The sequence below is a fragment of the Stomoxys calcitrans genome, chromosome 5 (genome assembly GCF_963082655.1).
Source record: "Stomoxys calcitrans chromosome 5, idStoCalc2.1, whole genome shotgun sequence".
In the NCBI taxonomy this organism is placed as follows: Eukaryota; Metazoa; Arthropoda; class Insecta; order Diptera; family Muscidae; genus Stomoxys; species Stomoxys calcitrans.
In genome coordinates, this window is record NC_081556.1 from 63,014,685 (window position 1) to 63,041,786 (window position 27,102).

Sequence of the window (27,102 nt, forward strand, 5' to 3'; positions counted from 1 at the left end):
GAGGCGCAAAGACGACCCCGTTGTGAAAAATGTTTACGCACTGGGCATACTACTAGGCATACGCATCGTGTAACCAAATAGACGATTCTCCGGATGCTTTGACCCATAAAATGGTTCTTATTGGAGATCTCTCTGTGAACGCATTGATCGACAGTGGCAGTGATCGAAGCCTGGTTAGAAGGTCTCGGTGAGACAGAGAAATACTATATTCGACTGACGGGTTTTGGCGGTGGAAATTACGAGTGTTATGAAAAACTAAAACTGGAAATAAGAATTGATGACGAGATGATATACCAATATTTCTTTATAATAGAAGACAATAAACTTTCCTATGATATGCTACTCGGAGGACATTTTATTAACCAACACAAGTTTAATTCCGGACTGTAATGAATGCCATGTTGAGGCTAAGAAAGTGCCTAATTTAAACTCGAGTGCCTAATTAAACCTCGTGTGAAATTAAAAAACTAGATAGTGTTCTAGTGCAATTTAAAGGTCCTTTTGAGAACCTTAAGAAATTGCAAAATGTCATATTTGAAGATGGACATTAGTTTTTCATTTGACGAACCAATCTGTATGAAGCCATAAAGATTTCCATTTGCTCGTAGACCGCTTGGACGTGAGATAATCGTGAAATGTTGGAAGCGGAGATCGTAAGACCATCGACATCCCCTTTCGCCTCACGTATAGTCCTGAACGAGAAGAAAAACGGCGAGTTCCGAATGTGTGTGGACTATAGACGATGGAACCAAGTGACAGTCAGACGCCCATTTCCAATGCTCATAGTTGAGGAGATCCTAGCACAACTTGCTGGTAACAATTACTCCACGGTGCTGGACATGAAGATGGGTTACCATCAAATTGAAATTCACAATAGAGAAACTATTTTCGATGTTTCATATTGCCAACAAATATTAACACTAGTTAAATGTTCTGAAAATTGCATTTTTTCACACTCCACCGTAAATGTTATGATTCGCTACGGTTAAGATTAATTTTTCTTTACTTTTTTAAAATTTTTTTTTCTTTTTGGAAAAACTTGATTTTAATTTTTTTAAATTATTCCGGGCTGTGTTCATTTAGCACAATATAAGCATTTATTTGGGCTCACATGCTTTGACTGACTCGTTTTTGTGGCAAACGAGTCTTTTGCCATTATAAATTGTAACGGGATAAAGGAAAAATCGCAGCGATTAAGGAGACAAAGCTGACCAACACATGCTGCTTGCACAGTTGTCACGGATACAATGTGCTACGTAAGGATCGCTCAAGGAATGGAGGTAGGGGATTGGCTTTCGTGATACACCATTCGGTGCAATATAGACGACCCATCTCGCCTACGCCTGGCGCTGGTGACCCCTACATGGAGTGCATGGGGATAGCAGACAGGTCCGGTACTGCCGAGATAGAGCTATACAACGTGTACATACCGTCACATAACCCCTACATAAGTGGGTTACTATCTGGCCAAATCGTCTGGTTCTAGGGGACTTTAATGCACATCACACTTCATGACATTGTCCCCTAGGTAACGACCAGCTTGACATAGCTTTGGCAAAGCAGATTCAAAGCTCCACGTTTTGCACGATGAATGAGTATGGCCCTACTAGGAGGTGCAACAGCTCGCCAGACATTTCCATTGCATCCCCTGATCTCTTGAGTGACGTATCCTGGCAAACAGTCATCTCTTTGGGGTCAGACCACCTCCCCATAATTCTCACCATCGACCAACCACCCGACTTCATAACCTCTGAGCGCCGGACGATTATCAATCAGAAGAAGGCCGATTGGGCTGGCTTCAGAGAGTATACCAATCGCCGCTTCAGTGAACTGACACCCCCCTCGGATATGCTAGTGGCCGAGAGGAAACTAACTTAGGCAAGCTGTGGTCTACTGTTAAATAACTCTCGAGCCCCGGTAGACGGGATGATAGGACCTCAGCCACTTTTGGCGAGATAACCGTGACTGATCCGAGGAGAAGCGCCAGGTTGTTCAATCGTCAATTTATTGTGCATCCCGAGAGTGACAGGGCAAGGAGGAGAGCAATTCGCCGTATTCGTGGTCTCCGAGCCGATGAACTGATGAACCGCCATCACAATTTACCGTGGGCGAAGTTACGAATGTCACCCGTGGCGCCAAATCATCTAAGGCCCCGACGGAATCTCTACAATGATGGTGAAGAATCTGGATTTACCTGGAGTTGAGTACCTTACTACTGTCCTCAACCTGTCTTTGAACACTCTTATAGTTCCCGATGTCTGGAAAATGGGTAGAGTGATCCCGCTACTGAAGCCTGGAAAAGACCCGAGTTACGGGGGAGTCGTAGAGCGTGAGGTTCAGCGCTACAAGAGAGAACTTCCAGACCAAGCGGCATATCAAGCAGGTCTAGACAACATTCATGCAGACACGGTAGCAGATGCGGTAATTGGCTACCGGGTGAATGTAGTCTTTGGAGAACGACCGCCACCCACCTGAAGAAATCGACCTCGCCCGGCAAACCAGAGTAGTTCTGGCTCAATTACGTTCCGGCTGATGCAGCCGCCTCAATTCCTACAGAGCTAGGATTGATGCCGACGTGCAAGATGTATGTCCCGATTGTAACGAGGGACCGCACGATACACGTCACCTGCTTAACTGCCCGGCCAGACCCACTCGACTCAGACCCAGATCCCTGTGGACGCACCCCATCTTAGTCGAAGAGTTCCTGGATCTTGACACTCAACAGAATCAAGCAGACGAAAGATAGAACACAATAAACTGCTACAACAACAACAACACGGAGGGATCAAAGCTAGAGGACAAAGGGGGCCTGGGAGTTTACATTGAGAACCCAGGGACTGAGATCTGTTTAAGACTGCCTGACCATAATACGGTCCTGCAGGAGGAGATCCGGGCGATCACGGAATGCGTGAAGTGGTGTGGTGCTAACGCGAGGACATCGAGTGTGAACATCCTTACCGACAGTAAAATTGCTATAAGGGCAATAACAACCAGGACGGTAAGGTGAGAAACAGTCTTACAGTGTAAGAAGGAGATTAACGCCTTCTCTGAGGATGGCAAGATCCGCATCGTTTGGATGCTGGGGCATAACACGTGGTAAGGGGAATTGAAAGGGCAGTCGATTTGGCGGTGAAGGCCAGAGGACTGCAGTCAATAATCTTGGTTAACCCGAAGTCTTTCGGGTCGACGCAGTCCAAGTTAAGAGAGTGGGCGACGAATGCGCATGCAACATTGTGGAACAGCGAAACGGTCGGTAGCACGGCGAAAATCCTATGAGGTCAGTAAAGTTATTGGCATCATAATGGAACACAGGACTACGAGCTTACTCTAAAATCGTTGCGGCAAGTGATAGCATGTGTAGCATGAGACGTTGGAGCATTTCCTTTGTCATTGCCCGGCTTTCTCGTCTAACAGATACCGGCACTTAGGTGGAGACACAATATCTGACATGAACCAACTTAGGGGAGTGGTATTGAAAACAATTAACGATTTTGTAAGTAGCACGGAATTCCTAACTTAAAAGTTTCTTTTTAGAGGTTACTTTATAGTTTTTAGAGCGCACAACAAGCCGATTACTGGCTTAGGTGTATGTCCATAGTGGGATGGGGCGGATTAATATCTGCACCCTCTTTTCAACCTAGCCTTATTCCAAAATCCATTTGTTATGTTAAATTTTTCGTAGAGATCACACATAACTTTCAGAGTTGCTTTTTTTTAAATAACATATGACATGTCTGATCGTGTAATGGCAGTTTAAGCATGAATTTTAGACCTATTTAGGAGCCATTTCAACCAAAGCCATATCTGTACGGTGCTTTATGTGGTTGTTTGTTTTTAGCTCAATCGGCAATTTTCACGCTGTCAACTGTGGATTTAAAGATTTACAAAATAACCGGTAGACTTGCTCTAAATTTGGCTCGTGTTCAGTGTTAAAGTCGGTATTTCCTACCTTTTAGGAGTCCAATTACTTTTATAGGACCTTTTGATATTGAAATTTTTTGCGACTTGTTCTATGAAACTAACTTTTATACAATTTGCAGAAATTTATTATACCCTCCAACATAGGGTGGTGGAGTACTAATTTCGTAATTTTTTTGTAACAGGTCGAAATATTCGCCTAAACCCCCATAAAGCATATATATCTTGATCGTCAAGACATTTTAAGTCATGTCCGTCCGTCTGACGAAACCATGTTAACTTACGGCGGCGTAACGTTAGGCGCCTGAAATAGGCTGAATGTGTCGAATACCTTCGAAAGGACCAGTGGCACGAGGACCGTCCTATCACATGGCCTGGGTTGGTCAGCTTTGTCTCCTGGATCTCTGCGACCAAAATGTTTTTCCGACTCATAAAATCCACAACCTCGTCGGTCTTACCACCGAGACCGTTGCAATTCAGTCGCAAAAATTATACACTTCCCGGAACAAGCCTGGCAATATTTGGTGGCAAAAATAGTACGTTTAGTGCCGTAATTGGTACTATTTGGTACTTTCTTTGTAAATTGAGCTAGAGCTTTGAAATTTGTGAACTTTGTACAGGGCAGATGGTTAGAGCTAGAATTTAGAAATTTTTCTTAAAATACATCTGCTAAAAAGGTAAAATTTTAAAAAATAGTAATGGGAGAAAACATAAGTTTAGTACCGCAATTGGTACCATTTGGTACTTTCCTTACAGATGGAGCTAGAGGTCTGAAATTATGCATGTCGGTAGAACTAGGAAATATACGATTGTTGATCAAATGATCTATTCAAGATTCGTACATTTTGATTACAAAATTGGTACCATTTGGTACTATCTTTATAGATGAAGCTACAGGTCCGAAATTTGGCATGTCGATGCAACGAGGAAAAATACGATGATCTATTTAAAATTCAAACATTTTGGTACCAAAATTGGTACCATTTGGTATTTTCTTTATAGATGGAGCTAGAGGTCTGAAACTAGGCATGTAGGTACAACTATGAATAATATGATGAGTGACAAAATTATCTATTCAAAATTCGTACATTTTGGTACCAAAATTGGTACAAATTTGTTCTTTCTTTAAAGATGTAGCTACAGGTCTGAAATTTGGCATGCAGATACAGCGACGACAAATATGAGAGATGACTAAATTATCTATTTAAAATTCGAATATTTTGGTACCAAAATTGGTACCATTTGGTACTTTCTTTATAGACGTATCTACAGGACCGAAATTTGGCATGTAGATACAAGAAGAAGAAACTTCTGACCATCTAATATAGAAAGTACCAAACGGTACCAACATGTTGAAATTCTAAAGAGATCATTTAGACATCTAACATATTTTGCCTACTTGTGCCTACATGTTCAGAGCTCTATCTCAATTTACAAAGAAAGTACCAAATAGTACCCATTACAGCACTAAAAGTACTATTTCTCCCACTTCCAGTACTATTTTGGAAGATTTTTTTCACCAATCCAATTTTTCAAGAGCTTTTTAATTTGAGTCCAAAATCATTCTCCCACCACTTTCCGTTCACACTGCACAAACATGCACCATTTCGTAATATATTGGTACTATTTAGTACCTTAACAAATGAATATCGCCAAATCCAATCTTATTCCGCGTCAATCCGTCATTCGTGCAAAATTTCATAATTCTAGCTTAGGCCTTTTAGGCTGGGCAGTTATCAGTCATACAATAAATCACGCGTGGCTTTTATATGTAGCGTAGAAGAGAATAATAAAATTAATGTGCATTGGATCATTTTGAGCTGAAATTGAGGCATGTTTACTGCCCTATTATAAGATATGAAGGAGCAGTGAGTATCGCATCTTTTAGAGCCGATAAGCAGGCATATAAAAACAACCATTTTGAGAAGTTTTGTGGGTAGGTGTAAAAGCATTTTCGTTCAAGGGAAAAAAAAGTCGGAAATATGTGTTATAGCATGCTTATTTTGAGAAGTTGGGCCTGATAGTGGATTGACTCCTAAGGTATATTTATATGCCCACATGTTGGGAGCGATATGTAATTCCGCCATTGGGACGTAAAATGGAAACTCAACAAAAATGTTGATGGTGAAGTTATATTTCAATTTGCTGAGAAACGTAGAATGGTCTCTGTACCGGTACCGGAAGACGTTTTTGAATACGTGGTGAATCCAAACTTTTGGCCATCTAGAACCGTTGTTCACGAATTTATTTATAAATTCGACCCAAGATATGATATTGTAGTTTTACCTTCATCCTCAATTGAAGCTCTAAAAAAACTAATAACACCACCTAAAGATTTTTTATCTGTACTTTACCAGAATGTTAGAGGGATTATCACCAAATTATCTTCCTTGTATACTAATAGTTTTTGTTTTTGTTATGATATTATAATCTTTACTGAAACTTGGCTCAAATGTAATATTAACAACTCTGAAATTTTATGTTCAAAATATCAAATTTTTCGATGTGACCGTAATAGCAAGTCAAAAAAGCTGGAGGAGGAGTTTTGATTGCAATTTCTTTAGAATTTACTTCTGAAATAATTCACTTACCTAATATTGATAATATTAAATTTTTAGCAGTGCAACAAATAAAAAGAATTCCTTTTTATTTTTTACATGCTCCTACATCCCACCAAATTCATCTTTTACTTTTTATGATAGTCATTTATCTGCTATGATATCTGTTTTTAAGTTATCTAAACCCTCTGATTTCTTACTTGCATTTGGCGACTTAAATTTACCATCAATTTTGTGGAATCAACAGATTGACAGCAATCTTCTCAAACCTTTTTTTGCTAATGTTGTAAGTAGTCATAAAATTGAGCCTTTGCTTAATTATGGTATGTTTCAAGTGAATCGTATGTTCAATACTCAGAACAAATTATTAGATCTCATTTTCGTTAATCAGTCTCATGATGTTTGCATAAATTCTTGTAATCCTCTGGTGTTACCAGAAGACAAGTTTCTCCCAACTATTTATACAAAAATATTTATTCCATCTCTTCATAAACCCAAGAGGCAAGTGGTCAATACCGATAGCCTACTTTTTTCCTAAAACAGATTATGTAAAATTTAATAGTCTTTAATCCAAAATCATTTGGGAGACTAATAATCTTACTGAGGTGTTGCGTAATTTTTATGATACTCTATTTACATGTTTTTCTAGTTCTGTTCCCAAAATCTCAAAACGGACATTGACTGGGCCTCCTTGGAATACTCCTAAACTTGCCAAGCTCAAGAATAGAAAAAACAAGTTATTTAAGAAATATAAAATGTCTGGTTCTTCTACGGATTTTTACATGTATTCAATTTCTAGGCCGGAATATAATAGCGAAAATAAGATTGCCTACCGTAATTATTTATGCTCCATGAAGCAACGAGTAAAATCAGATCCGAAAAAATTTTATAAAATTGTTAATTCGTAGCGAAGATGTTGCACTCTTCCTAACACCCTTAAACATGGTTCACTAATCGCCGAAGGAAATAAAGAAATATGTAACATGTTTGTAAACTTTTTTGCCTCGACATATTCTAATAAAATGTATTACATCAACTCTAAATATCCGTACGAAATTCTTCAATCCTCTTTAATAAGTATGCCTCGAATAACTATTGATACCGTTTCTAAGAACTTGAAATATCTAAAATGCTCTTTTGAACCAGACCCTGATGGGGTACCCGCTAGTGTACTTAAATTTTGCGCTGATCACCATAAATTTCCTTTAATCGTGATTTTCAATAGATCTATACAATTAGGCCCTGTACCTGAACTATGGAAGAAATCGTTTATTATTCCCCTATTTAGGCTCGATGTATCAAATTGCAGAGGCATTGCAAGTACTATACCAAAACTTCTTGAAAAGATTGTGACTGATAACATCTCCCATCAAGCTTCTTCAATTTATTCAGATGCGCAACACGGGTTTCGTAAAGCTCGATCAACCGATACAAATGTTTTACAGTTAGTAACTCTGGTCAATGATGGAGTAAGGCAGAGGAAACAGACTGATGCTATATATAATGACTTTAGTAAGGCGTTCGATGAAGTCAATTATGGCCTACTTTTGTTTAAGTTCGGTAAAATCGAGTTTTCTCCAGTATCATTAAATTGGGTTAGTTCTTACTTATCTGGACGTGTTCAGAATGTACATTTCGTCGTTTCTTTTTCTAAGTCAATTATTATAAAATCCGGGATTCCACAGTGCAGTCATCTAAGTCCAATTCTTTTTGATCTGTTTATACAATAAATTAGTTACCTTGTGTTATTAAAAATTCTTCAATCTGAATGTATGCTGATGACGTCAAATTTTTCCAATCGCACTGTGTTCCTTCTGAGCAGGATTTGTTACAACTCGATTTTGACTTTTTTTGTGCTGTAATGTAAATTTAATGCAACTAAATATCTCGAAATGTAAATTAATGTCTTTCTATAGAACGCAACACTTGTCAAAAAGTTATCATCTTAACGGTCGTGAAATTGACATAGAAGAAACTTTTCTAGATCATGGCATCCTGTTAGATCGTAAATTGAATTTTAGACAACATATTTCTATGATGTTGAATAAATCTTTTAGCTCTCTTGGATTAATGAAAAGATGGAGTAAAGAATTTGAAGATTCTTCAGTTGTTAAGAACTTATATATTTCTCTTGTCCGAAGTACACTTGAATTGAAAAAAAAGAAAAACACATGGGTATTTCACTGTGAAATTTGACTCGTCGAATTGCATTAAAGGAAATCATCATTCGCAAAATCTTTTTATCGTAGAAAGATTTCCTTGGAAGAAAATCACAAATTCCAAAAGTAAATTTTAAAATGTTTTAAATAATATTTCACTGTGCTCAAATCTACGGTCAAAGCCCACAGAACTAACAAATTTCTACTAGAATTTTCGTCATTTAATCACTATGAGCTCTGTATCAATTGCCTTAAATACGTTATGGAACACAATATGGAATAAAATGCATTATGGAATTGCAAAAAAAGTCGAAATGGTTTTATTTGAAATAATAATTTTAAAATGTAAATTAATCTGGGTGAACGTTTTGGGGTTTTAAATTTGTGTTTCCGAATCCTTAAAATTTTTCATTTAATTGCTGGCTGGTAATTCAAATAATTTATAATTAAATAATACTAATTATTCTTTGGAAAAGTTTTTCAGGCTAGTAAGCAAAATATTTCATTTAAAACATTTTTTAAATAAAATTTTTTACAGATAAAATTTCATCTAAATTAAAAATGGAGAATACAGAGAAAATTCATATAGAATTATGTCTTAGAAAAATGTTTTATAAATGAAATGTTTTTGGAACAATTTTGGCAGACTGGAAGATTTTCGCTTAAAGAAACTTTTAAAAACTTTTCGTTGAAGACAATCACAACAATTTTATCTTTTGAAAAAATTACATTACGATTCGGCCTTAAAAATGCATTCGCGTAAAGTGGGCGACTGAAACCAGTTAAAATAATTTTTCCCCTCATGTTTTCGGGGAAAATTGGCTTTTTTATATCCCAAAAATCTAACGAAAAAATTTTTCAAAGTTCTTAGGAGAGAGATTTCTGGAATCTGTTTAATGTCCTGTCACAATTGGATGGTTTCTACGTTAAAAAAAATAAATTTATGGCAATAATCCTACTTCTTGTGACAGCAGGTGCGATTTTATGCCAAAATCATTAAATTCAGCATTCTCCGGTCATATATTATTAAGAAAATGATTTTTTTAATTTTTAAAATTCTAAAAAAAAATTGCTACTTTCTAAATTATTAATATATAAAATTTTATCAAAATCGGACAACGGAATCGAGGGCCGCCAGGCGTAATTTTGTCTTCAAGGTTAGCTTGTCTTTAGAGAATTCATAGAAATTTTAATTTAGTCGTTAGAAAAAAATTTTATTGAATTTTTTTTTATAAAAAATTGTCTTTGGAAATTGTTTAAGTAAAATGTGGCCTTTAGAAAAAAATTAAAAAAAATTGTCTTTAAAAAATAATTTCGAGGCGGGCCCGGCCCGTGATGAATTTTGTCATTAGGGAATGTCGTTTGTCATAAATTTCGTCGTTAGAACAATTTGATTAAAATTTATTGTTGTTGTTGTTTTTGTAGCCGTTTATTGTGTTGTAACTTTCGTCTGTTTGATTCTGTTGAGTGTCAAGACCCAGGAACTCTGCGACTAAGATGGGGTGCGTCCACAGGTATCTGGGTCTGAATAGTGTGGGTCTGACCGGGCAGTTAAACAGGTGACGTGTATTGTGCGGTCCCTGGTTACAATCGGGACATGCATCTTGCACGTCGGCATCAATCCTAGCTCTGTAGGAATTGAAGCGGCTGCATCAGCCGGAACGTAATTGAGCCAGAACTTCAGGTGCAATGGGTGGCGGTTGTTCTTCAAGGACTACATTCACCCGGTAGCCAATTACCGCATCTGCTAACGTGTCTGCATGAATGTTGTTTGGACCCGCTTGATATGCCGCTTGATCTAGAGGTTCTCTCTTGTAGCGCTGAACCTCACGCTTTAGATCATGTAGATCTACCATAAGGCTTCTGGGCAGTGGATATCTATCCACAAGATGATGATTTGGATGGTTTCTGCGATAACAGCCCAAAAGGTATTGCTTGGACAGCATGTAGTTGTATCTTTGCACTGGTAGGATCTTTGTCTCCTGATGGAGGTGGTCCACATGAGAACTGAGGAGACAGCCCGTCGCAGTTCGGAGGGCGGCATTCTGACAGATCTGAATATTGCTCCACTGCGAGTCACAAAGTTGACGAGATCACACTGGCGCTGCATAACTTACCACAGACAATTGCCAATTGCTTTGTACGTGGTCAACAAGGTTTTGTTGTATGCACCCCAAGTGCTGCCAGCAAGTGACTTGAGGACCTTGTTTCTTCTTTTGACTTTATCGCAGATTGCTATGGCATGTGAGGTGAATGTGTAAGAGCTGTCAAATGTGACGCCAACTATTTTGGGACACATGATGGTCGGAATCATTTCTCCATCGACCATCACATCACGGATATCTTCAGATTTCTTGCAGCGAAATATGAGACAAGCTCGTTGAGGTAGACGTTCAACCTATCGCAGATGTCTCAATGAGTGGGGGGCCTGATGCCATGATCGTACAATCGTCCGCATATAATACGATCTCTATGCCGTCTGGAGGGGGTGGAATGGAGAATAGGTAGAGGTTAAACAGTGCCGGAGATATCACCCCACATTGGGGAACTCCCTGTTTCACTCTACGGTGTTTCGACTTCTTATCCCTAAATTCCACAAATGACTGGCGACCACACAAATATTTCGCGACCCATCAGGCCTGGCTGGAGGGACGTGTTGGCGATGTCCTCAAATAATTTGGCATGGTTGTCGAATGACTTCGATAGGTCCAGTGCCACGAGGACCGTCCGATCACATGGCCTGGGCTGATTGAAGCCACGGCAAATGTGTTCGGTGATGGCATGCAAAGCTGTTATTGTGCTGTGCAGTCTCCGAAATCCATGTTGATGCTCGGCGTCTTTGCCACTGGTGAGAGAAGGGAGATCGGTCAGTACGACTCCCCAAAACTCGGGTCTTTTCCAGGCTTCAGTAGCGGTATCACTCTTCCCATTTTCCAGACATCGGGAACTATAAGAGTGTTCAGTGAAAGGTTGAGCACAGTGGTAAGGTACTAACTCCAGGTGAATCCAGATTCTTCAACATCAATGTAGAGATTCCGTCGGGGCCCAACGCCTTAGATGATTTGGCGCCACGGATGACATTCGGTAAATTGTGATGGCTGTTCATCGGCTCGGAGACCATGAATACGGCGAATGGCTCTCCTCCAACCTGGCGCATCTCTTCGGATCAGTCTCGGTTATCTCGCCAAAAGTGACTGAGGTCCTGTCATACCGTCTACCGGGGTTCGAGAGTGACTTAACAGTAGACCACAGTTTGCCCACACCGGTGCCTAAGTTACATTGCTCCATGTGTTCCAGCCACAAATTCCGCTTATGTTCGTTGACTACCCTGTTTATTACCAGATTCAGCTCGCTTATTATGGGGTTAGCGGGGTCCATAGCACGAATCCCATCAGGCTCGTCTGCGAGTACCACTACTTGCGCCGGGAAATTGGGCCGCATTTGGGATATTCGACCTGCAGGTATAAAGCGAGCGGCTGCTGCGTTAATGATGTCGCGGAATTTCCTCTCGGCCACAAGCACATCAGAGAGGGGTGGCAGTTCTCTGAAGCGGCGATTGGTATACTCTCTGAAGCCAGTCCAATCGGCCTACTTATAACTGATAAACGTCCGGCGCTCAGAGGTTATGAAGTCGGGTGGTTAGTCGATGGTGAGAATTATGGGGAGGTGGTTTGACCCCAAAGAGATGACGGCTTGCCAGGATACGTCACTCAGGAGATCAGGGGATGCAATGTAGGTGTCTGGCGAGCTGCTGCACCTCCTCGTAATACTAGTGGGGACATCCTCATTCACCGTGCAAAACGTGGAGCTATCAATCTGCTCTGCCAAAGCTATGCCACGCTGGTCGTAACCTAGTGGAGAATGCCATGACGTGTGATGCGCATTAAAGTCCCCTACAACCAGACGATTATGGCCAGATAGCAACCCACTTATATCGGGGTTGTAAGCCTGGCCATTAATCGGGACACAGCTACCAACCGGCGGTATGTAGACATTGTATAGCTCTATCTCGGCAGTACCAGACCTGACTGCCATCCCCATGCATTCCATGTAGGGGTCATTAGCATCAAGCGCTGGGGAGATAGGGATAGGGCGGAATGGCGTATTACGAAGGCCAATGCCCCACCTCCATTCCTTGAGCGATCCTTACGTAGCACACTGTAGCCGTGACAACTGTGCAAGCTGCAGGTGTTGGTCAGCTTTGTTTCCTGGACTGTGACAAATATGCTCCTCCGACTCATATAGTCCACGATCTCATCGATCTTGCCACGAAGTCCGTTGCAGTTTAACTGCAAGAACGATACACTTCCCGGCACTGGCCTGGCAATATTTGAGCTAGAATGCTGACGTTGCGCAAATTGCCGTACGGGAGTGGTCGGGGGGGTCACATAGTCCGACGCCGAAGGCGACGACGTCGACGTTTGTGACCGCTGCTGGCTATGTTCGCACAGCACCTTGCGACATAGCCCGTATGACTATACTCCCGTAGTGAAGTGAAGCCAGAGCAAGATCGGAAATGTACCCACTCCATGCACCGGTTACACCTCACCGACACCGACCGATGATGAAGGCGGTTCTGGCAAACCGAACAGAACCAGGGTCCGGGATTCTTTTCAACTCCGGCACGGACCAGAAGCGTGCTCTCCGCACTCCGGGATGTACCTCTCCCATGACGAAAAAAGATGAACACGTACACTGAGGAGGCAGCCCTTGCCGATGAGGATTCCATCGGGTCAATCCGGTGCGTACAATCGGCTGCCATGGGATTAAAATTTGTTTACTCCATTACTGAAATTTTTTGTTTAGAATAAAGTTAGTTTAAATTTTTTCTTTAGACAAAATCATTTCGGGGGCCCTCGGCCCCGAGCCTCCCCCCTGGCTACGTCCCTGGTAGACTCCATAGTCCGAACTATAGAGGGTTAGGGTAATACTGGCTACAGAAATTTCACAGTCAGTTAAACACTATGGTTAGATCAAAATCTACAGGAACATAGATATTACACTACAATGAACAATCTCATAGCAGACCCGATGGAGTTCTTCACCGGCAACTGCTGCCGACTCAGTGTATAACACACTGCTACAACAACACCAATGAAAGGACAATAAGATGAACAGTCTGCTCTAGCAACTTCCACAACAAACTACAGACCAAGTATAGAATTCTTTATTACATGAATAGGATCGGTGAAGGATATACTACTACACAATTGGTTAAACACATCACACAGAGATCGAAACGGATATTTTGATTCGTAATTAGATGTCACTAAAGGTATGTAGTGCTTATTGACATTTGTCTTAAATCTTTGGATGTCAAAGTGGGTGGGAAAAACATTAGCCGGAAGTCGATTCCACATAAGAACGGTTCGGGCGAAATAAGAATTCTCTCTATAATGCATTGTGCGGTCTGCTGGCCAATCATTTACAAACGGGTGTGAGTTCCTGGAATGTCTAGTATCCCTGACATACATCCTTACATCAGGAATAAGAAGACGAATATCAGATGAACACACACCATGAAAGTACCGATAGAACAGCGCCAAACATCCCACATTACGACGATGATAAAGGGAGGCAATAGAGTTGGATACCCCACTGTCCCCACTGTCCCCAATCAACGCCATCGCTCTCCTCTGTACACGGTCCAGTAGCTTCAGGGATGATTTTGAAGCTCCAGCCCATACATGTGAGTTGTACTCCATTTTCGGCCTTATGAAAGTGGTGTAGATGTTCGGAAGATCAGACGGAGTGAAGTAATTCGTACACCGTTTAAGGAAGCCTAGACACTTGAATGCTTCTTTCGACACTTCGAATACATGTTTAGCCCAACGGACATCACTTTTTATTTTCATGCCCAGAACATAAAGAGCTTCTGATTCCTCAACATCTACACCGTTGATAGACAAAGATGATCGTAATGGGTCAGCGAATCGTTTGTGTGACAACAAGCAGTACTGAGTCTTCCGTGCATTAAAATCTACTCGATTCATTCGATCCCACTCAGAAATGGCCAGCAAATCCTGGCAGAGTGTATCGTCTATAACCCGCCTCTTGTCCTCAATCTCTCGAAGGCTTTGCCTATGGTCGTATGAGTACGAATGACAGAGATTACTGTCATCCGCAAATGAGTAGATCGGATTCGATGTCTGACCCAACAGATCGTTGATGAAAATTAGAAAAAGAAAAGGAGAAAGGACAGAGCCCTGGGTACACCTGCGGTCAATTTGCGCTCATTGGATGAGAACCCATCTACAACGACTCGAATAGTGCGATCTCTGAGAAAGCTTAAAATAAATCGAACGAAGCCATTGCCGACACCAAATGCGACAAGCTTTGATAGTAGTGCACCGTGCCAGACCCTATCAAATGCCTTGGAGATATCCAGAGCCACCACCATACTCTCACCAAACTGGTGGATTGAGCGACTCCAACGTTCCGACGGAAGTGCCATGAGGTCACCCGTAGAGCGATTTCTGCGGAACCCATACTGTTGGTCGCTAAGAAGGCCATTGACTCTAAATACCTCACAAGATGGTGATTAACCATGCTCTCCATGACTTTGGAGAGAGCGGAGCATATCGCAATTGGCCGATAATTCGCAGGGTTGCTTGCCTCACCCTTCTTGGGTATTGGCTGAACGCTCGCAACCTTCCAACGCGGAAGACTCCCGTACGGAAGACTCCTGCACGGTAGGCAAGATTGAAAAGGTTGCGTAATGGACAAGCGAGCGTCGAAGAACACTTGCGTAAGACAAGTGTTGATATGCCATCCATCTAGATTTTCAAGAACCCTTTTAACTCCACGAGTTTGAAAAAATATTTGGGGCATGATGCCAAATACATTTTCGATTGAGGGGAGTGGTTGATTGCTATATCAGCCAATAGGTTAGCCTTATCACCCGGGTCAGCGAACGTTTGATCGTCCTTAACAAGAGTTTGAATAGATGAAGAACTACCCTTTACTCTTTTCACGAACGACCAAAAGCTCTTATTTCCTCGTGTGGAAGCAACAACCTTAGTACGCAGACGCTGTTCGTAAAGAAATTTTTCGCGCCTAAGCACATTGGCACACGAAGATCTTGCCAGTTCCTGAATGCAACCTCTTGCGATCTGACAGCATCTCCGCATGTCTGGTTAAACCAACTTTTGTCGTCTGATTTAGCCGTTATAGTCCTAATTGGAATAAATGTCTTCATTCCTTTTAAAATTATCTTCTCAATCATTTCAGCAGTAGCATTTATATCGTCATCTAGAAAACATAGTTACCAATTAAAATGCTGAAAGAATCCATTGAGCTCAGCCCAACGGGCTTTTTCCTATAAAAATATTGACCGCATCGGGACTGGGAGGGGAAGCAGTACGAAGAGCAGAATACGAACTTCTAAAGATTAAAACGTCATGCCATTAACACTGCACCAGTCCACCAGAGAGTGCAGATCGCTCTGCAAGCACAGTGACCGATTTGGAGAGTCACATCATCTGCGAACATTAAATACCTTGTACATACGAAGCTATCCAATTCAAAAGAACTGACGGGAAACCCATCATGTCAAGCTTAAACAGTGATAAATTGTGCACCACAGTATCGAAAGCCTTACTTAAATCAGTGTAAATTACATCTGTTTAGAAAACCATCATATCCGGCAAGGGATTCATTAAGTTTTGTAAATAAGGCAGTAGGTAGGAATAATTTGTTTATTTTGTTTTGCTTGCTATAATATGTAAGTTTAATTTAGGTCGTTCAGACTTGTATATTATTGTGTACATAATCGATTGCATTGTCACGAATATGGTCTACATAACCCTGCGCATTTTTCTGTATTCTATAAATCGTAAAGGGTTTTCCAACAAGAGGTGTTATATTGAATCACTCTTACATTTTCGAAAATGAGTTTAAATTAGGGTGAATGGAAACCATAGCTCTTCGTGAGAAAGTTTCCAGACCGTGTTGTCTCTGACAGAGGACATCGAGGACATAAGGCAGCCACTTTGCGATTTGGTATGGAAAATTTCATGAAAAGGATATGGTTCTCAAACGTTGGCGTGGTGACCACATGGTTGATGTTCCTTTTTATTACTAGCGGCTTACCTTCCGCTTTATTGCGAAAAAAACATTAAGCTCAAAAAAATAATTTTTTTCTTGGAAAAATAACACCTTTTATTGGAAAACCCTTCATTTAGAAAATATATATCAATAATAAAATAAATAAAACTGAATGGCGAAAGAAAAAAAATAATTTGGACATAACTCACCACTTGGCGTGTTCAAACCAAGGATCGTCTTCCTTTTCCCACGATCTCAGTCCCATGTTGCAATGAAAGCACCGGACTTGGTCGTCTACTTCTTGGTAGTAAAGTCCTGCCTGCGCTAACATTTCAGGCTCTTGAATATTCGGAATTGGCCAATTAGTATAAGTGCGTAGTCTAGCATCTAAGGACGAAAATTTGGGATTTTTTGCCGGTAAAATTTCCTGTATACCCAAATCTCTGATTCCAGCACTTGCTATTTCGATTAAAGGCCCAAGTTGAGCGCGTGGACATTCTGGAAAGAAACGTCTATGTTCTTGGAAAGCATCATCTTGCTTTTCCCATTGGGCTATCACACCCTAAAAGAAAATATTTAAAACAAGTTCGATATTTCGACGACAATGTTTACCTTACACCAAGCACACTTTACTTCGTCCGACCGATTCAAATAAAAAAACCCCGCCTTCGCCAAGGATTCAGGTGAAATATTTGGATTCTTAAAACGGCAATAAAAACACATTTAAACATGAATATACAAATGGATTTATGTCATTGCAACCTACCGGCCAGTTTCTAAACGTTGATAGTCTATTAGATTCAATCATCAAATTCAAGTCACTGTTATCTTCAAGGGCCATGACTCGCACAGTTTGCGGACCTAGAATTTTTCTGTAAGAAATTCGCACAATACAAATTAATATTTTTATTTATTTTATGCTTTCACATACAACAAGACCTTACAATCTCACGATTAGAGTATGTGAATTTGTTAGGGGGTAACCCTACAAACATAATGCTTGCAACGTGCAACAGCGACGACATGAGACGATGGTAGAAAGAGACGCTCGTACTTTGCAACCGCCTCGCACAAGCGTCACTTAATTTTTTGCATTCCTTTGTCTAGCTTCGTAGAGTTAAGTAGTATTTGTGCAAAAGTCAACTTAAGCGATAACAAATCATTTCATTTAATTAGTTATTAGAACTAAAGTGTTTTATTCAACATAAAAGCACAACAATAGTGGCGACGAGGATAGTCGAGAACATACATCAAGGAATTCCACCCCACTAACACCAATAGTGGTGACGAGTATAATCAAAAAAAAAAAATACATCAAGGAATTCCACGCTACTATCAACAATAGTAGTGACAAAGATTTTCGAAAACGGATTATCAAAGTTTTTACGCCACAACGCAATAGTGGTAACAAAAAAATTGTCGGAAGAAATTAAACCACTACAACAATAGTGGCATCAGTGCAATTCAGCTACACACTACAACAACATTGTGGTGTCGGGGAAGCATCGGTAAATTTCAGGAATTTCATCACACCCCAACAGGAATTTCATCACATTCCAATAAGAATTTCACAACATGACCGACGAGAAAATTGTTAATCTGTTGGCAGGACAGCAAAAGGCTATGAATTTGCAAACGCAATTGCTTCAACAACTTGCAGAATTTGTCAAAGGAAATGAAGCATCCACATCAAAGACGAATTCACAAACAAATTCACAAGCAAATTCATGCACGTCGAAAGCTGCACTCATGGAATCATTGGCACACTCAATGACTGACTTTGTGTATGAGCCAGAAAGTGGTCTGATTTTCCAAGCGTGGTACAACCGTTTCGTACATGTGTTCGAAAAGGAAGCGAGTTCTCTAGAGGAACAAAGGGACAAGAGGACAAAGTGGCTCTTCTCTGGAGAAAGATGTCGAACCAAGTGCACGAACGATTCACCAACTACGTTTTGCCAAAGAAACCTACAGAAATGTCGCTTAGTGATACAGTTGACAGGCTCAACAAGCTTTTCGGAAAAACGGAAACTCAAGTCGCACAACGCTACAGGTGCTTACAACTTGCAAAGGTAGACAACGAGGACTTCAAAGAGTATGCAAGTCAACTTGCAGTGCGAATTGTTTAAGATGAATGAATTGCAAATCAATTCAAGTGTCTCATCTTTGTGCTAGGACTCAAGTCTAGCAGAGACAATGACATTCGCATACGTCTTCTCAAAATGCTCGATGAGGAAAACGACAGCATGAACTTGGACAAACTGGTAGACGCAACACAAAGGATCCTTGATCTAAAAGCTGACAACACGCTGATAGAACACCAACCAAAGGTAATATGTGCTGTTAAGAAACCGAAAGCCGATCCAAATCATGCAGACCGAAAACCAAAAACACCTTGCTGGTTTTGCGGAGATTTACACTACGTAAAATACTGCCCTTACCGAGATCACAAGTGCACCATATGTCATCAGAGAGGCCATAAGGAGGACTATTGCAAAAGTCTAAACACATCACACAACAACAACAAACATTCGAAGAATGCCAAAAAGACGAAAAACAGTTTTCGCACAAAAGCCGTGTTCACAACCAAGCAGCTCAGTTTTCAAAAACTCCGTAAGTACGTAAATGCCAATTTCAACAACAAGCCTGTGAAGCTACAAGTGGATACAGCATCAGACATTTCCATCATATCGAAATCAACTTGGGAACAAATCGGTGAACCAGAAGCTCATACCACCACAGACAGCGCTAGTGACGCTAACACTAACAGCATCAAACTTCTCGCAAAGTTCAACGTAGACGTCACTATCAACAACACCACCAAGTCTTTACAATGCTACATCACAGACGTTGATCAACTCAACATCATGGGTATCGACTGGATACAAGCATTTGGACTTTGGGACAAACCAATATCGACGTGGTGTCGTCAAATATCTTTTGATGACGAAGTCGCAGTATTGAAATCAAACTATCCAGTCGTGTTTGACAACTCAACGCTTGGTCTCTGCACCAAGACAAAAGTCAAAATTCAATTACTGCCCAACGCAAGGGAAATTTTCGTTTCAAAACGTCCAGTACCGTATGCGGCAAGAATTGAAATCGAGAATGAACTGGACAGGCTACAAAAGGCAAACATAATCACATCTGTGGACTCTTCAAGGTATGCAGCTCCAATAGTAGTGAGCAAACGGAACGGAAAGATTCGAATTTGCGCAGATTACTCAACTGGTCTAAATTCGATCGTCGAGCCAAATCAATATCCGTTACCTACCCCGGAGGAAATACTTTCGGATTGCCACAACGCTTCTACTTTCAGTCATCTTGATCTATCAGACGCCTATCTTCAAGTGGAGGTCGAAGACGATAGTAAGGAGCTTCTTACTATTAACACCCACAAGGGTCTGTATAGATTCAATCGTTTGACCCCAGGCATCAAATCAGCACCAGGGGCATTCCAGCGAATAATGGATCAACTTTGCAGTGGCATTGAAGGCGCAAAAGCATACATTGACGATATCATGCTAGCCAGTAAGTCAATTTCTGATCACATTACTAATCTCAATTTGCTTTTACAGAGAATTCAAGAATTTGGTTTCAAACTCAAATTTGAAAAATGCCAATTTTTCAAAAACCAAATTACATATCTGGGACAAGTTATTGACAGAGAGGGAATTCGACCAGATTCCAACAAGATCAGCGCCATACAAAACTTGAAGGTACCCCAGAATATCACCGAAGTTCGAAGTCTATTAGGTTCCATCAACCATTACGGTAAATTTGTCAACAACATGAGGAATTTACGCAAACCTCTTGATGACCTACTGAAGAAAGACCAGAAGTTTCAATGGACTCCAGAATGTCAAAATTCATTGGACGAGTTCAAGAAGATTCTTTCATCGCCTCTTCTTTTAACTCATTACAACCCTGACTTACCAATACATGTTGCAGCCGACGCTTCTTCGCATGGTATTGGTGCAGTGATATACCACACATTCCCGACCGGTGACATGAAGGCAATTCATCACATTTCAATATCTCTCACACCGGCAGAGAGGAACTACAGCCAAATAGAAAAGGAAGGCTTAGCTCTAATCTTCGCGGTACAACGGTTCCATAAGATGTTATTTGGGCGCAAGTTTTTCTTGCACACAGATCATAAGCCCCTACTAACGATCTTCGGCTCAAAAAAGGGAATCCCTTCAACGTTGGGCTTTGATTCTTTTGGCATACGACTTTGACATCTCATACACCAACACTAAAGACTTTGGTCATGCAGACGTTCTTTCCAGACTCATCAGTGGCCATGAGAAACCATCCGATGACTACATCGTGGCCTCCGAGTCATTCGAGAAAGATGTACGACATGAACTAACTGAGAGTATGGAGGCAATTCCAGTTTCGTTCGAGATTATAGCCAGCGCTACAGCCAAAGACGATGTTATACAACATGTCATCAAATATCTCAAAACTGGTTGGCCAGAAAGCAGTAAGAACATTGACCCTGCCGTCATTCCTTTCTTCAACCGCAAGGAATCGCTCGCGATGGTAGATGGCTGTCTAATGTTCAACACAAGGATCGTGGTTCCAGGCATATTTCACCAGAAAGTTCTCAAACAACTTCACAGAGGACACTTGTCTTCCGAAAGGAGCAAATCGATAGCACGAAGTTACGTGTATTGGCCAAACATTGACAAACATATTGAGGAATATGTTCGAAAATGTCTAAACTGTCAAAAAGCAGCAAAAAGTCCTGTAAAGACCAATCTTTGCTCTTGGCCAATTACGTCTCGCCCTCTTGAGAGGATACACATCGATTACGCCGGTCCTGTCAAGAACAAATATTTCCTGGTAATCATCGACTCATATTCGAAATATCCAGCGATATATGAAATATCAACAATTACGTCATTCGCAACCATAAGGATACTTACCGAATATTGTGCTTTGTTCGGTAATCCAGAACAAATTGTTTCAGACAATGGCACCCAGTTTTGCTCTGAACAGTTTCAAACATGGTGCAAAGAAAGAGCGATCGTACATACAAGAACAGTGAGATTTCACCCCAGCTCTAATGGACAAGCAGAACGTTTCGTCGACACGCTTAAACGCGCATTAAAAAAGTTCGAAGGGGAAGAAACTACCAAAGCGCTTCAAACGTTCTTAGAAGTATATCGTTCAACGCCAAATCCTAACACACCTGATTCGAAGACTCCAGCCGAGACCTTCATTGGCAGAAAAATGAGAACAGTCTTTGATGCTATCTTGAAACCAACTCCAAGCCAACCGAAATTCAATGAACAAATGGAGAAGGAATACAACAGGAAGCACGGTACACGTCCTAGATCTTTCAACCACGGAGATCTAGTCTACGCCAAAAACTTCAAAGGCAACAAAAGTTCTTGGGTTCCTGGAGAAGTCATCGAAAGAATTGGTAAGGTAGTCTACAATACATTAATCGAAGTAGGAAACAGAAAAATACTCGTTAGAGCACATGCCAATCAACTGCGTTCAAGAGATGCAGGCACATCCAACAACGAAACCTCTTCGTCAGTATTACCACTGGACCTTCTACTGGAAGAATTCAACATATCACCTATACAGCCGAATGAAGATTTTGCTACACCACCATCTTCACCAAATTGGGCACCGCAACGTTACCAGAAGACAACCTGTAGATCCAATATCACGCTCCCCGCTTCAGATTTCAGAAGGGAGATGTTAGGGGGTAACCCTACAAACATAATGCTTGCAACGTGCAACAGCGACGACATGAGACGATGGTAGAAAGAGACGCTCATACTTTGCAACCGCCTCGCACAAGCGTCACTTAATTTTTTGCATTCCTTTGTCTAGCTTCGTAGAGTTAAGTAGTATTTGTGCAACAGTCAACTTAAGCGATAATAAATCATTTCATTTAATTAGTTATTAGAACTAAAGTGTTTTATTCAACATAAAAGCACAACAGAATTTTAATAGCATTAATATGTACTAATACACATAATGTTTGCGTGTTTTTGCAACAAGCAATCAAAACTTATAAGTATTGACAATACTATTGTAATAAAATATTTTTGTCTTCATGGAATGTAAGTTTCTGAATAAGTAGATTATCGGTTACACTTATTCAGAAACTTACATTCTGTTGCGTGGTGCACTAATTATGCACTCTGCCCACTAACTACGCATATGATTACAAGACGTCATCTCATTTTTGGCAGTCTGGTACTCGACTAGCTGAGCATCTGTCATAGGCAATCAGCGATGACTCTGTCCTTTTGCAGATGAATCTACATGTGAATGGTCGTCAACCATTGCTAGTAGGAAGTATATTTTTAATATTGCCAAACAAATTGAGAGAAGTGCGCCAGACTAAGCCCCAGCCAAACACAAATGTAAGATGACACCGTGAACAGTTACATTTAAGCGTGAATTAAATATATATATGAATTTTAGATTTTAGTGTTGTCACCAATTGAAATAAAATCAGTTTTGGATCACTCAAAATAAGTGTTTTCCTAGCCTGGGCGCTACATCTCGCAATATCCTAAAATATTTGTGTTTTAATATCTCTGTCGGAGTGTTTGCCCGTGTGTGCCAATCGGACTTGTCATGGAAAATCAAAAGAAGGAGCCTCAGCCAATTGGTTTATCAAGTGCGCCGGTGCCAAACACCAACAACATACCAGCCGCTAACTGTCCATCTGATGTATTTTCCCCCCTCGGTAATGCCACCACCTGTAACTGGACGTTGACCACCGCTGCTGCTTCAAATGACACTGTACCAGCTTCCATCGACGCCGCATCTGCCTTCAGCACAATTGCATTCGACGACACCACACCCACCGGAGGTGCTGTTCCTAAACTTGCGTACATCAATAAACCTTTTGGGCAGCCAACAATTCCAGTGTCAGGGGTAAATTACGAATTTCCCCCATATATACCACATCCAAGTAAGTCGCATGTTTCGTATATAAATAATTTCCAGGGTCTGCCAATTTCCACATCCATCAATAAAATGCAAAGTACAAGTAATTCCACAATGTACGGGTTGTCAGAACATAATTTTTTAAGTTCAACCCAAATTAATAACGGTAAAAATTATCAGTCTTCTCCCTCCAACAATTGCATACAAGAACCAGTTCCAATAGTTGAATTTAATGCCAACAACAACATAGTTTGTCATAACGCAAGCAGCGTCGCGAGAAACCCATCTTCAAATATTCTGCAACCAAGTCTCTATTTCTCTGCTGCTCTGCCGCAACAGCCAATACAAACCTTCACATCAAGTGCATATGTCAGTTCAAACAGTGCTAACTTCTTGTCGAACCCCAACATGTTTGATACAACCCCCATATTTTCTCAGCCCATTCTGTCTACTGCATATGCACAGCCAACCGTGACGTCATCAGACACTTTTTTAAACAACAACACTCAATTCAATAACATTGTACCGATGAATGTTTCAATGACGTCATCGCAGATCGCTGCTCGACATGTTATGTCAAAAGATTTGCCGATATTCTCCGGTCGGCCAGAAGAATGGCCTGTTTTTATAACAAATTATTGGCAGTCAACAGAACGATGTGGATTTACCAATCAGGAAAATTTAATTAGGCTTCAAAGGTGCTTAAAAGGTCCAGCTCTAGAAGCAGTAAGGGGCAAATTAATGATGCCATCCACTGCTGGTCTCGCGATAAGTACATTGCAAATGTTATTTGGCCGACCTGACGTCATACACCAAACTCTTCAAACAAAATTGCGAGAAGAACCAAAGGTTCGTTTGGACAATTTAAACACCTTAATTTCATTAGCTCTTGCAGTTCAAAATTATTGCTCAATAATTCACGCAATTGGACTCAACGACTACCTGGTAGACCCGATGCTGCTAAATGATTTGCTTTCCAAATTGCCATCTAGTATGAAACTCGAATGGGGTCGTCATAGTTTGTCTTGTGGTCGGGTGAATCTTCTCTCGTTTGATCAATGGTTGTTCAATTTAGCGACATGTGCCAGCCAGGTGACAACGTTTGGATTTAAGTATGATGACATGGGAGAAAACAAGACGAATCGAAGGCAGGGGAAAGAGCGTGTAATGTTTCACGGTGTTCAAACCCAAAATAATAGTTCATCGCATTCAGAAGACGGGAGTCAGGCAACCGAAAATGTACGTAATGCGCTGTGTCTTAAATGCAGCGATGAACACAAACTTGCGAATTGCCCACAATTTAGCTCCCTTAAAATTGGAGAAAGATGGGAATTTGTTAGAAGAAACAAATTGTGTTTTAGCTGTTTTGGAAAGCATGCGCTTCGACGATGCTGTTTTAAAAAGGCCTGTGGTGTTGATAACTGCAAATTGCCCCATAATGTTCTTCTCCATGAAAATAGTTCGAGTCAAAAACCAAAATTGGATGTATCTAAAAGCACAGAAACAGCTGTCCTATTCCATAATAGGCAACAAAAGGTGGCAGTTTTTCGATATGTTCCCATAACTTTGTACGGCAAGCAAAAGAGCATTAATACCTGGGCTCTCATCGATGAAGGTGTAGCGGAGATGGAAAGTGAAATCGCTGCGGAGCTCGATATTGACGGACCCTCAGAAGAGTTATGTCTTCGATGGACGGGAGACATCAGCAAATGTTATCCACACTCAAAAACTCTTACGCTAAGGATTTCCTCGCAAGACCCCGGATACCAAAAATATGATTTAAAGAATGTTAGAACTATCGAAAGCTTAGATCTTCCAGAACAGTCGCTTGAGCCAAAAATGATAGAATCTTGTAAATATCTGCGTAACTTGCCACTAAAGCCGTATTCTCAAGTCAGGCCGAGAATGATTATAGGTCTTGACAATGCAAAACTTGGGGCCCCTTTAGAAATTTGTGAAAGCGAGAACAGTGAGCTAATGGCTGTGAAGTGTAGGCTAGGATGGGCAGTGTATGGACGAAGGAACGCCAAAGGTTTTGTATCAAATAATATATTCCACATTTGCGATTGTCTAAACTCTCAGCAAGAGGCAGAAAAAATGGATGAGCTAATGAGACATTACTTCTCTTTAGATGCGGTCGGGGTTACCCCTTTGAAGAAAGCTTTACACTCGCGAGACGACGAGCGTGCTCTACAAATCATGGAGACAACTACAACATATTGCTATGAAGAGAAAAGATGGCAAACAGGTCTCTTGTGGAGGTATAGTGAATTTAATCTACCCAATTCTTTTCCTATGGCAATGCGGCGCTTAAAATGTTTGGAAGGCAAAATGTTGAAAGAGCCAAACTTAAAAAACTTTTTAGTCGACAAAATAAGAGAGTACGAAGAAAAGGGGTACGTCAGAAAACTTAAAAAAGGTGAAGCGACAATAGGAGGCAAATCGTGGTACATACCGATCTTCACCGTAACAAACATTAATAAAAATAAGACGAGATTAGTTTGGGATGCCGCCGCCAAAGTTGACGATATCTCTTTAAATACATGTCTTCTTAAAGGCCCCGATTTACTAAGGTCTTTAATTGGAATACTGTTGAGATTTCGGGAAAAGCCAATTGCGGTGTGCGGCGATATCCGAGAAATGTTCCACCAAATTAAGATAATAAAAGAAGATCAATTTTCACAGATGTTTTTGTGGCGAGAAGGTGAGCCCTCAAGAGAAGTTGATGTTTACTGCATGCAGGTTATGACTTTTGGTGCCTCTTGTTCCCCCTCGCTTGCTAATTATGTTAAAGACAAGAACGCAAACCGGTTTGTCGATGAATACCCCACTGCGGTGGCTGCCATAATCGAAAATACATTTGTAGACGATTGGCTACATAGTTGCGAAACAGAAGAGGATTGCTTTAGCAACAGCTGTCAGAGACATCCATAAAGAGGGAGGATTCGAAATGAGAAATTGGATTTCGAATTCAGCTCATGTACTAGAGAGTCTAACTGGTAAAACTGCACAGCTTAAAAAATGTATTCAGCCTTCCGAACCAGAACACGAAAAAATCCTGGGAATGTGGTGGCTTCCGCAAACTGACGAATTCACCTTTATAAAGAAATTTACCTCAGATTTAATTGGCGAAAGAGAGCCCATAACTAAAAGGCGAATGCTACGTGTTATGCAAATTTTTGATCCTTTAGGGTTCTTGGGTAATTACCTCATTTATGCCAAAATAATATTACAAGATGTGTGGCGATCAGGTGTCTCTTGGGATGAACCTATTAAAAATGAAGAACGTCAAATGTGGGCACAATGGACGCTGCACATCAACTCAAGTGGAGATATTCGAATACCACGATGCTATCAACTGGCGTGCCAAAGCCAGGACATTCAGCTACACGTCTTTGTGGACGCTAGCGAGAATGCCTATGCAGCCGTAGCATATATTCGTGCCCAAGTTGGTTCTGAAGTCAGATGTACTCTGGTAGGATCAAAAACGCGTGTGG

The 27,102-nt window shown here is 40.8% G+C and overlaps 2 protein-coding genes across 5 annotated transcripts in view; one reads left to right on the top strand and one right to left on the bottom strand.

Annotated features, from left to right (window-relative positions):
- LOC106092843 (death-associated inhibitor of apoptosis 2) overlaps window positions 1–27,102 on the bottom strand; it is an 84,230-nt gene that overhangs the window by 29,874 nt on the left and 27,254 nt on the right. For all 4 annotated transcript variants that reach the window (XM_059369243.1, XM_059369242.1, XM_059369245.1 and 1 more), the window contains exons 2-4: window positions 17,448–17,553; window positions 17,294–17,380; window positions 16,891–17,243 (exon numbers count right to left, since the gene is read on the bottom strand). In XM_059369243.1, coding sequence (XP_059225226.1) covers window positions 16,891–17,243; window positions 17,294–17,380; window positions 17,448–17,553 — 546 coding nt within the window. The remainder of the gene's footprint in view (window positions 1–16,890; window positions 17,244–17,293; window positions 17,381–17,447; window positions 17,554–27,102) is intronic.
- LOC131997745 (uncharacterized) lies at window positions 22,699–26,556 on the top strand. Its single transcript, XM_059369240.1, has 2 exons — window positions 22,699–23,073; window positions 23,135–26,556. The coding sequence occupies exon 2, from the start codon at window positions 23,291–23,293 to the stop codon at window positions 26,537–26,539; it is 3,249 nt and encodes a 1,082-aa protein (XP_059225223.1). The 5' UTR covers window positions 22,699–23,073; window positions 23,135–23,290; the 3' UTR covers window positions 26,540–26,556.

What these genes read in the sequence shown, in the direction of transcription:
- LOC131997745 (XM_059369240.1), top strand. Translation starts at nt 23,291, where the DNA reads ATGGAAAATCAAAAGAAGGAGCCTCAGCCAATTGGTTTATCAAGTGCG.